The sequence below is a fragment of the Sinocyclocheilus rhinocerous genome, unplaced genomic scaffold, assembly GCF_001515625.1.
Source record: "Sinocyclocheilus rhinocerous isolate Xijiao unplaced genomic scaffold, SAMN03320098_v1.1 scaffold1083, whole genome shotgun sequence".
In the NCBI taxonomy this organism is placed as follows: domain Eukaryota; kingdom Metazoa; phylum Chordata; class Actinopteri; order Cypriniformes; family Cyprinidae; genus Sinocyclocheilus; species Sinocyclocheilus rhinocerous.
This window is the reverse complement of record NW_015639508.1, coordinates 3,215-14,126: the sequence shown is the minus strand read 5'-3', so window position 1 is coordinate 14,126 and position 10,912 is coordinate 3,215. Positions and strand designations below refer to the sequence as shown.

At 39.5% G+C, this 10,912-nt stretch overlaps 1 protein-coding gene across 1 annotated transcript in view; it reads right to left on the bottom strand.

The window, feature by feature from the left end:
• LOC107751258 (alpha-mannosidase 2-like) overlaps window positions 1-8,489 on the bottom strand; it is a 47,727-nt gene extending 39,238 nt beyond the window's left edge. The window contains exons 1-3 of the mRNA XM_016566938.1: window positions 8,478-8,489; window positions 7,407-7,551; window positions 2,918-3,089 (exon numbers count right to left, since the gene is read on the bottom strand). Coding sequence (XP_016422424.1) covers window positions 2,918-3,089; window positions 7,407-7,551; window positions 8,478-8,489 — 329 coding nt within the window. The remainder of the gene's footprint in view (window positions 1-2,917; window positions 3,090-7,406; window positions 7,552-8,477) is intronic.
• Between the last annotated feature and the right edge of the window lie 2,423 nt (window positions 8,490-10,912).

The window sequence follows — 10,912 nt, the reverse complement described above, 5'->3', positions numbered from 1 at the left end:
GCATTATGCAAATATTTTCACATAGTGAGGTAGATTGTGGGGGCGTGTTTAAACGAGGCGTTTTAGGAGGGCGTGGACGAGTCTTAACTTTTATAAAGAATATCTCTTTGGGTTTGAGATTTTAGTCTTTGCAACTTTAGGGATCTTATCTATTCACAAACAGCTTGTAACACTCCAAAGAGAAAGGAAAACTTGAAATCGCATCATATGACCCCTTTAAATCATGGCCCAGGTGTACTGATACATTTGTACTAACTCACTCCCCGGTTTTAATTAAATCAAGGGCTTGTTCTAACGATTTGTTCTCAAGTTTTAGTATAATTGTGGCCATGTTGTACTATTTTGTTTGTACTCATTTGTTCCCTAGTTTTAATTCAAGCGAGGCCACTTCATACTAATTCCCTTTAATGTTTTAGTTAAATCATGTTCATGTTGTACTAATTTGTTCTTTAGTTCACAATATCTTGTTTTTCTCCCCGCATATCATGTGTAGGGCAACATTAAAACATATTTTAAAAAATTAACTAAAAAAACTCTCAAACAAAACAAAACAAAACCAAAACAGTGGTTAAAATAAAATTTCAACAACCGAAATGAAGTTTTTTTTTCTGTTTTACCACAATTATATTTTTAAACCAAGAAATCACTGTTTTGAATAAAAATATTAGCAAACATTACAATTAAAGTCATTACTGATGGGGTCAAGGAACTATAGTAAAGATAACGCAATTAATTAGCCATATTAATGTGCATGGTTATGATCGCAAAATAAACAGGCTTATAAACTTTTATGAGAAAACACAACATATCTTTTAGGTTGCTGATGTCAAATGCTCGTTCAAACAAATCACACTGTAAAATCTAGGTTGCATGAAATGCATTCATCTATCCAAGGTTTTTATTTTAATATATTTTAATGTTTGAATTTAAGGCAATTTTTGGGTCATCACTTGTTGTCCAATGTAAAATCTGGGTCCTAAAGAAAAACCAGATGAGAACCACTTATTCACAAGTGGATGAGTCAGACTGGTTTGTCTGTTCACATCTGGAACATTAATATCGTTTTATGAAACATTATGATTTATTTTTTTTACTTTAGAAATATGTGCACAGTAAAACCAGGAATGTATCAAATATATAAAGCATATAAAGTCCATTTTTATGTCTTTAAACTAAGATAAGCAAAGCTTTGAAGAGTACAGAGGAGTTGCTAATGTTTCACCACAGTAACATCATCGACAGCTTTTCTTCAGGGTTTTTACTACAAAGCACTTTCTCCACATATGCAGCTTTACACAGTAACTAACATTTTTTTTAATCTTCAGATTTATTGAGTTTTGCACCGCAAACTAATTATTTTCTTGAACAGACAGCAGACACCTTGGGTAATGGCATCCCTTATTAGAAGTAGAGTTCTCCAGGCCTGATTGCCAGTCAGCAGCTTTTCTCTGTAATGCTGAATATTTCAGCTGCGAATCGTATAGCGTGGCCCTCTGGAGGCCAGTAATAAGAGCGGCGGTAGCAAAACCAAGAGCACTAGCTCAGCACGTAACTGGCAGAAACTTTCAAAATTACTTTGAAAAATGGTCTGTTATTCTGGAATCAATCACTGGCTACGAAAATGAGCCACCGGGCAGCAGTGATTAGACCCTTCATTAAAGTCGATGTGAAATCAAAAACCACCCTATTCACTTTCTTTGTACTTGGGTTTATTGTGCACGATTTATCAATGCATGTTATTCGAAGTAAAATGGATTACGAAAATCATTTTATGTTGACTTTGACCCTACTGTGAACTTTTCTACATCATCTAAGACATACTTGGTTCATTTTACACTACAGCAGCAATTTAGACCATGAAATATAAGTTTATTCCTTTTAGAAAGAGAAATTTGAGACTAAATGCTTCCTATATCGAGTTAAATGTTGAGATGGCATGAAATTGAGGTTCAGGTGAGGTTAATCTGAAAATATGTTGACATGCTCTTTGATTAACACATTAAATATTTGAAAAGTCTCATTCCCAAACCTCCATGTATGTGGCAGTAAAAGAAATTGAATCATTATGCTAGACCTTGATTCGGCTGATATACGGTAAAATGAAATAAAACCTGCTCATGCCTGCCAAAAATCTTGATTTGGAGTCAGCCAAGGCCATCTTGGTAATAAACAGGTGGGGGGTGGGGGGGTGTAAATGTTCAAAAAGAATAGAGCTTGTTTGCTTAAAACTCTTTCTGTGCATCAAATCAATAGTGAATAAATATTGGCGTTGGATTTTACATTTGGCTTCAGCCTTCACCTCAGGCCGTTTTGAAAGATGCTCTAATTGGAATTCAAACCCACAGCAGAAATGTTTATTACATTTCCACATGGCATTTGTGTCTTTTCCCAAGGCTAGCTCAACAGTGAACACAACCAGTTCTGTATATTTGACATGCATTTATAGCCCATCCTTTCCTGTGGCAGGGTTGACCTTGTAATCATATGTAAATATGTACTGATGACATCTCTGAACGAATAACATTGATTAACTATAGTTTAAATGGAATACATTAACGCATTTTAGGAAATGTTCAAAGAGAAGCGAATGGTTATGAAAATAAATACATACTAGAAACTACATTTCGTGTCATTATCACTATTAAAATTGTATGTTTGTATCATAACAATGTCTCAACTTAATTTTGTTGTCGTTTTATTTTTGTGCATAAACCGTCACCTGAGAGCTAGGCAATAAAGTACAAACTTTGAGCTTAATTAAAATGGGACCAAAAGCACAATGGAGTCCTCCTCCACTCCTCAACATCTCCCAGTCTTGCTTACACCAGACCTGTGTGTGAACGTTGCAATTAATGAATCCATAAATTACACCGACGCATGAGGATATATGGATATCAACAGCAGAGAAAAGCCTCACCTCCTGACAGCATCTCGTTTCTGCTCATCGATGTTGTCCCACCATTTGGAAAAATACGAGATCTCAGACCAGATCATTTTTCGCCGACTGTCTTCATGTAATTTCACCACCATGTTGTTGAGAATGTGTTGCGTCTGGTCTCTATAGTAGTCATCGAATGTCTTCAGCCAGCCTGAGCAGAACAACACACAAACTTGTTAAACTTTGACTTGACATTTAAAATGGTTTCAAAAATTATTTACTCTCATGTTATTCCAAACCATTCTTTCTTCTGTGGAACACCAAAGGAGATGTTTAACAGAATGTTCAAGCTGTTAAATGGGGATCGGGAATAGCGGTAGTCGCCATTTACTTTCAATGTATGGAAAAGAGCAGCTTGGACATTCTGCTAAATATCTCATTTTGTGCTCAATGCAAGAAGGTAGTAGTAAATCACACCTTTAAAGGGGTGTGAAACAAAAAAGCATTATGGTATCAGCATGTTATACTAATGCAATCAAAATTATTCAACCCCCAGAGTCTATAACAATTTACAAATATAAGCTTTTTTTGAAGATTTGATATAGCATCGACAACAGTTTAGTGGCATATTGCAAGTGACATTGTCAATATATAAATATAACATTTTTGAGTTTTTAAGGTTAGGTACAAAATTGTGTTAAAACACAATTAAGCCTTTCGGAAATTCTACAACAAATCTTAACTTGTTTAAGCTGTTACAAATACAAACGTTCAGCCCATGCATGTGCTAAAATTGAGTAGCAAATACGGTCAAGTCAGAAGAGATCTCACAAAAGTTATAGAGAATTTTTGACAATGTTTGACCATGCAGTTTGACCAGTCTTGTTTTCTTGTCAGTCTTGTCGTTTTGTTGCTTCAGGAAGTGGAAATCTTGACTGTATAAAGGGCATTATGGATTCTTTGAAGTATCAGGCCATTTTGGCAAAGCTTGTATTGCCTTTGGTGCATAGACTGAAGCTGATGATCATTGGGCTTTCCAGCAGAGCAACCATCCCAAAGTATACATCCAAGCTTGGTTCAGGAATCGGTCATAAAATGTTTTTGAGTGGCCTGTTCAGTTTTCAGATTTAAATCTCATTAAAAACACTGGCCACACCTTATTTTAAAGGGGTCATCGGATGCCCATTTTACACAAGTTGATATGATTCTTTAGGGTCTATAGCATGCTTTGGTTAAAATTTCTCAATGGTAGTTTAAAAAACACCCTTTATACCTTGTCAAAATCAGCTCTGCACAAATCAACCCATTTTGTTGCATGTCCCTTTAATTGCTAATGAGCTCTGCTCACCCCGCACCTCTCTTCTGTGGGGTGACGAGCCGTGCTCTGAGGCTGTGTTTACACTGCAAGTCTTAATGCACAGATCCAATCTTTTGACCATATCCGATTTTTTGGCACGTCTGTTTACATTGACTTTAGACACGACTGGTATCCGATATCTGTGTTTACATTAATTCCCACCCAAAAGGATTGTCTGCAGTGATCACTTTATGCACATGGTAGATTACATTATTAAAATACCTTTCTCTGACGCTTTTTAATAGGTTGCTAGGAGTCCATAACAGTGTTAAACATGTCACTTCTTGTTGTCAGCAGGTGGCGCTATGACTATAACCGAATACGGGCATGTAGATGTGTTCAGGACAGGACTCTTATCAAACTTGTTCAATTTGGGGCAAATTGGACACTGCATGCATGAGTTACAGTAACTTCCCGTTTCACTGCATTAATAGCATGCTTTAGCACTTAGCTAAGTGTTGCTAGCATGTTTTAGTATGTTTCTAGCATGTTGCCAGCCTATTTAACACTTGTTGACACTTTTTAATATGTTCCTAGGAGTCCTTAACAGTGTTAACCATGACACTTCCAGGTGGCGCTATGACTATAACTGAATTTGGGCATGGACATGTGTTCAGGACAGAACACCTATCAAACGTGTGAAGTTTGGGGCAGATCAGACATTGCTTGTTTGAGTTACAGCAACTTCCTGTTTCATGGCGAAACATCAAAATTTGTCAGGCCGCCAGGGACACGGCCCTTGACGAAAACTCAAGATCTTCGCAATTTAACGTCACAAAGGCCTTAAGATAACCCTCACCAAATTTGTAGGATGAGTTCGTCAAAGTACGAGGCTTGGAAATGGCAAAAACTGCACAAAAATCGTACAGGAAATTCAAAATAACTGACTTTCTGCTGGGTTTTGGATTTTATTCCAAGATACTTTTTTGTAGGTAATGGTGTGTTACATGTGTGTACCGATTTTCGTACATGTATGTAAAGCACACCTCGCTTTTTCAGACTGATGAGCTTTGTAAAAATCGACGCATTTCAGAAAGGCGGGGCATCGAGGAGAAACAATAATGTACAGTATGTGGAAAATAATGTGTTTTTTTAACTTTAAACCGCATAAACACATTTCATTACACCAAATACACAAAATAATGTTCTTTTTAGCAACATCATATGACCCCTTTAAAGTATAACCATGTAAATATTAGACCTTTTGTGTGTAAAATTATATCGTATCTTTAACTTCGTTGTCATGGCGAGTTTCTCACAATAAGCACAAGGATACCAGAAAAGGACCTGACGTAACTATGACCCCGTTTACACCTGGTATTAATATCGCTCTCAGGTGATCTGACCAGAAGTGGTTGAACAGGGTGCAAAATGTTTCCTAACACCAAAACCAACTAAGGAGATAGTCAGAAGTGCAGAAGAAAGGAAAGGAAATCAAAAGAAAGGAAAGGAATGGAAATCAAAGGAAAGGAAAGGAATGGAAAGGAAAGGAAAGGAAGGGAAAGGAAAGGAAAGGACAGGAAAGGAAAGGAAAGGAAATCAAAGGAATAGAATGGAAAGGAAAGGAAAGGAAAGGAAAGGAAAGGACATGTGGAATGTTATGCAAAATCAACACACAGTAAGAGTTTATTGGTGATCATGAGTGATGTACATAGTCATGAAACCAGAGACCCTTCACTCAAAATCTCATCCAAGTGGTCAAAAGAGATTTAAGAGCTGAGAGACTACCAGGTGTAAATATGTGTCTCGCCTAGCTAGTTGTGATCAGATCACAGACATATCTTAATTCAGAGTGCAAATCAAAGACAAAGCTTAAATAGCAATAGAATGTACTCCCTTGTAATTAAAAAGATGTTAATCATAGACTAAAAGAAATATAGATGTAAAAACAAGATCCTACAATTAAAAGTAAGATAAAATCAGTAATACATGTACTAATAAACCAAATTTTCTTGAGTTTTAAAGACTGATTGAGAAAGAACTTCCTTCCAAATGTAGGCTAAATCAGTTTTACACAGAACAAATTCCTCCCATAGGATTTTTCAAACAACAGACATTCATCGGCCTGGAAAACTATTCCTACCTCAAAAAAGTTTATTTAGTCAGACTCAAACATAGACCATTTTTTAGTCTATTTAAACTATAGCTGAAACTATAAAAAGGTTGTAATGAATAATTTATGTAAGTGCATTAACATAAATTCAAGAGTTCCATTTCTGTTTTAAAACCATTCGAAATACTGCCTCGCTTTATTTGCATGACTCTAACAGAAACTGAATACACTAATAATAATCAACATGTGTGTCTGAAAGCATCTCACATCCTGAGTACCACTAGGGCTGGGAAAAATGGCCAAAAATGTTATCACGTTTTTTTCTATATCATTTGATAAAAATATTCATCATGCTATTGATTTCATACCAATAATGGGAAAGGAAATGCATTCCACACTTGTTAGACCTCGATAATAAAAGTATATATATGTTGTTGGGTTGGGTTCTGTGTTTTATGATTTAATATACAGTATATATTCATCATCAAACTGGTGCCTAATGAAATTAATTCATAAAGCTTAAACAGTTTAAATCAAATCAAATTATAATTACATTTACAACAAAACATTTTGTTTTGTCAAATAAGGTGTTACACAACAAAACTTGCATACTGTACAAACTTTTATATTGGCGGTTTGTAGTTATGAACTGTGAGTTTGTGTTGTATTTAACAATTTAATGATAGCTTTACTTCACATATCTAGATGTAGGCTAAATAGAGCGAATTACTCAAATGTTTATTAACAATGTTGTGGATTTATTTTTGTCAATAGATATTGTTATAGATTTATGACCCAGCTCTAAGTACCACCCAAACACTGTTGCAGTGGTGAGATTTAGGTGAATATTCATTGAGAAATTATATTTCATTGTTGCCTCAAACCGTGTTTTTACTAGTTGACTAATTTGTGCACGGGTACTTCACTAGTTAATTACTCGCGTACATCCCTGGATTTAATCTAGGTCTGCAAGTGATAAAATTTTAGCCATTAATCACAAATGCTTGTAATATTCATCATGTACATACATCAAACAAACACTTGTCTGCTTACCTGATAAACGGTGATTCTCATTGACTACAAACACAAGACAATGGCCAACAAACATTAGCACTCACCAGGGTCATTATGTGAATGGGGCACAACAAAGACTTGGAGTGGCTCATTGTCCCATTCATTGTCCTGATAAGAGATATCAAAGCCTTGTTTCCATACTCCACCATCAGGGTTATCAAAGCTGAGTAAATCATAAACATCCAGCATCTGGAAGAAATGAGGAAAGAACATAATTTTACTGGACTATAACAGACATACTTCCATTCAATTCCTATTTTGTTGACTAAGTGCAGAAGTCAGTTCATAATACTACTACATGTGTACATCAATATCTATTGGTTATGAAAGTGAAAATCATTTTGTGGAGTTGCTTAAAGGCTGGGCAGGAGGAAGTCTTGATGGAAATTCACTGACAATTAGTTTAATGATAACAAGAGCATCCTCATGGATTCTCTGTGATAAAACTCATTCAAGCATCATTTAAATCAAAAGAGGACAAAACATGTATTTGTTTGTATTGGCTAAATTTATTTAAATCCAGCTGGCACTCCTAAAACATGTGGTTCTAGCTCATTTCAGCTGTCGGTTTTCTGAAACAAACAAACAAAAAATTATATTCTCTTAAGCATTTCCTGCATGTAAACTCGAAGATGTTTATTTGGACAGGAATTAAATTGAATTATTGACAAACAACACAACCCTGGTGTTTGTCAAAAAACAGGAGGTAATTCAGCAGGGATTTGTTTCTCAAGTGACGGGTGGAAAAACACCAATATTCCTAGGTTGGATAGCAATACAAATCATAGACTTGCACCTGTAAATGCTGATATTACATCACGTCCCCATGTGAAACAAATAAAGGCGGAAAAGAGCTGAGGAAAAAGGCAAGCCATAGACAAACTCACATGCAAATATATGCAAAAAATTAGTCTGCTAGTGTGACACAATTCAGGCATTGAAATATTTCTCAACCTCCACAGAATGGGTCTCCAGAAAACAAGTCTCCCTGGCATTGATCTATCCATGTTTACAGTAACATTGTTCAGGAAAAAAACTTTTAAAAAAGTATATTGTGCATTATAAAATAGCAAAACATAGTTTCAAGGTGACTATATGAATTATTTTTCTCTTACTTTCTCTGTCATGCCAACCAAATGCTTATGGAATGTCTTCCTGATTCATAACATACAAAATACATGCAACAGCTGTTAACATCCTGATAACATATCTTAACCCTTCAGTTAAAGTCTGCCTTTATCATATAGCTGACCAGTATGCTAGTGTGGTTTACTTGTGTACGTCTTACAAAAATATAATGATATTGAGGTTTTAGTTTGGAGGAAGAATGGATATCAACTCCCTTTTCCACCATGAATTAATTGCCATCTGAATGCATGTGTTCCCCTTTCAGGAACTCGAGCTGTGTCGAGAATCGCTTTGGGAACGCCCTGCGTGACCGCGTTCTGAAGCACGTGTAAAATCAGCCCAATGGAGCAGCGAGACGTCACGAGCGGGGTGACGTGAGCACCAGGAAGTATAAAAGCGCATCCGGCAGAGCGCAAGTTAGCTTCTGCTCTTCAGTAGCGTTCTGTGTATCTGTCAGTCCTATTTATTGTTGTCTGTCAGTCACAAGCATTCATATCATGTCAAAAAAAGCAAAGTCTAAATCTATGGCGAGCGAACGGCATTACAAACGTTCTGTTCCTCCCTGCCCACGTTATCTGGCGGCGGGGAATACACACGATCTGTGTGTTGTTTGTTTAGGAGCGGAGCATGCACGGTCAGCTCACGAGGAAGCTGATTGTCATGACTGTGAGTTGCTCTCGCTGCGCGTGCTCTGCTCTCGCCTGGCCGTGTTTGATGAGAGCGGCCAGGCTCGCGATCCCGCTGCCAGCGGTCCCGCTGTTGCCGAGGCACAGGAGAGCCAGACGCTTCATCTATCTTCCTCCGAGGAGGTGGATGTGATGAGTGTCGAGACAGAGGAGACTGTGGACTCGCCACCACAGTCCCTCGCGTATGAGGTGTGATTCGTGATTATGGGGTGTGTTTCGTGCATTCGCCAAAATAAAATATCGTTTGGCCAGCCTAGAAACAGGACGCTCGTCCTAAAAATAATTAGACGAGCATGTTCTGAATCCAGATCACAGCCTTCACGACGGGGGCCTTCCGTTTTCCCCGATCTCCATGCTGAGGTGTCAAGATCGTGGGAGAAACCGTACTCATCCCGTATTACAGCCCCACAGTCTCGAATTATTCAAAAGAACATCGTGGGGCTGAATGATAAGGGATATGGGGCGATGCCAGTGGTGGAGCAGACGCTTGCGAGCTATCTCTCCCCATCCTCAGCATCGTCCCTGAAGGCCCCGAAGCTTCCCACCAGGCCCGTTAGGCTTACATCGAGTCTGGTTGGGAAAGCTTATACGGCAGCAGGTCAGGCTGGCGCATGTTTGCACACCATGGCGGTGTTACAAGCATACCAGGCTGACCTGCTCAGGGGTGGGGCTGCTGAGCGGCAGCAGCCCAAGCCATCAAGCTCCTCATATCGCCAGTCTCAAAAACAGAGCGTTGCAACCCGCACCCCTCCACAGAAAGATCGGGGGTCGGGGCGATGCTCTCAGTTGGGGTCTTCTAGACCGAAAACGGATCTGCGGACCGTTATTTGTCTAAGAGGACCTCGGCGAAATGGTCCTACCATTGTCAGGTCCCTGAGGGCAGCCCACCTGGGGAGGAAAGGATAACACCTCAGTATACGGTGCCCAATCCTCCTCAGTGCCCTCACGGAGGCTTATTGATACCCCTGCCACCCTCGGTGCTTCAGGGCTCAGTGAGCTCCGACGAGCGAAATTCCCAGCTGCCGCCCGGCAACGGTACGGCACGGGAGAGCTCGCCCCCTCAAGTGAGGGTGCTACAGCAGTCGGGTCGGTTGTTCCCTCAGTGCCCTCATGGAGGTTCATTGATACCCCTGCCACCTCGGTGCTTCAGGGCTCAGTGAGCTCCGACGAGCGAAATTCCCAGCTGCCGCCCGGCAACGGTACGGCACGGGAGAGCTCGCCCCCTCAAGTGAGGGTTCTACAGCAGTCAGGTCGGTCGTTCCCTGCCGGTCATCCGCTTCAGGGCACCGAACTGGCTCCTCTAATAATACCAGAGGCCAGCCTCGAGAGGCTGGTTCCCTTAGTAGATTTTTTGGCAGCGTGGAAACTTCTACCAAATGTCTCAAAATGGGTCCTGCAGATTGTAGAGAAAGGTTACAGAATCGTCCGCCTCGTTTCAACGGGGTCATTCCCACACTAGTGAGCCCCGAGCAGGCTCTGGTAATGGAACTAGAAGTAGATACTCTCTTGAGGAAGGGGGCCATAGAACGTGTTCTGCCTCTCGAGAGAGCGTCCGGGTTCTACAGCCGGTACTTCATCGTTCCGAAGAAGGACGGGGGGTTGCGTCCGATCAGAAGGATGGGGGGTTGCGTCCGATTTTAGATCTCCGTCTTCTGAACCGCGCTATCAAACGGCTTCGGTTCAAGATGCTCACTATCAAGCAGATAGTATCTCAAATCCAGTCTGAGGACTGGTTT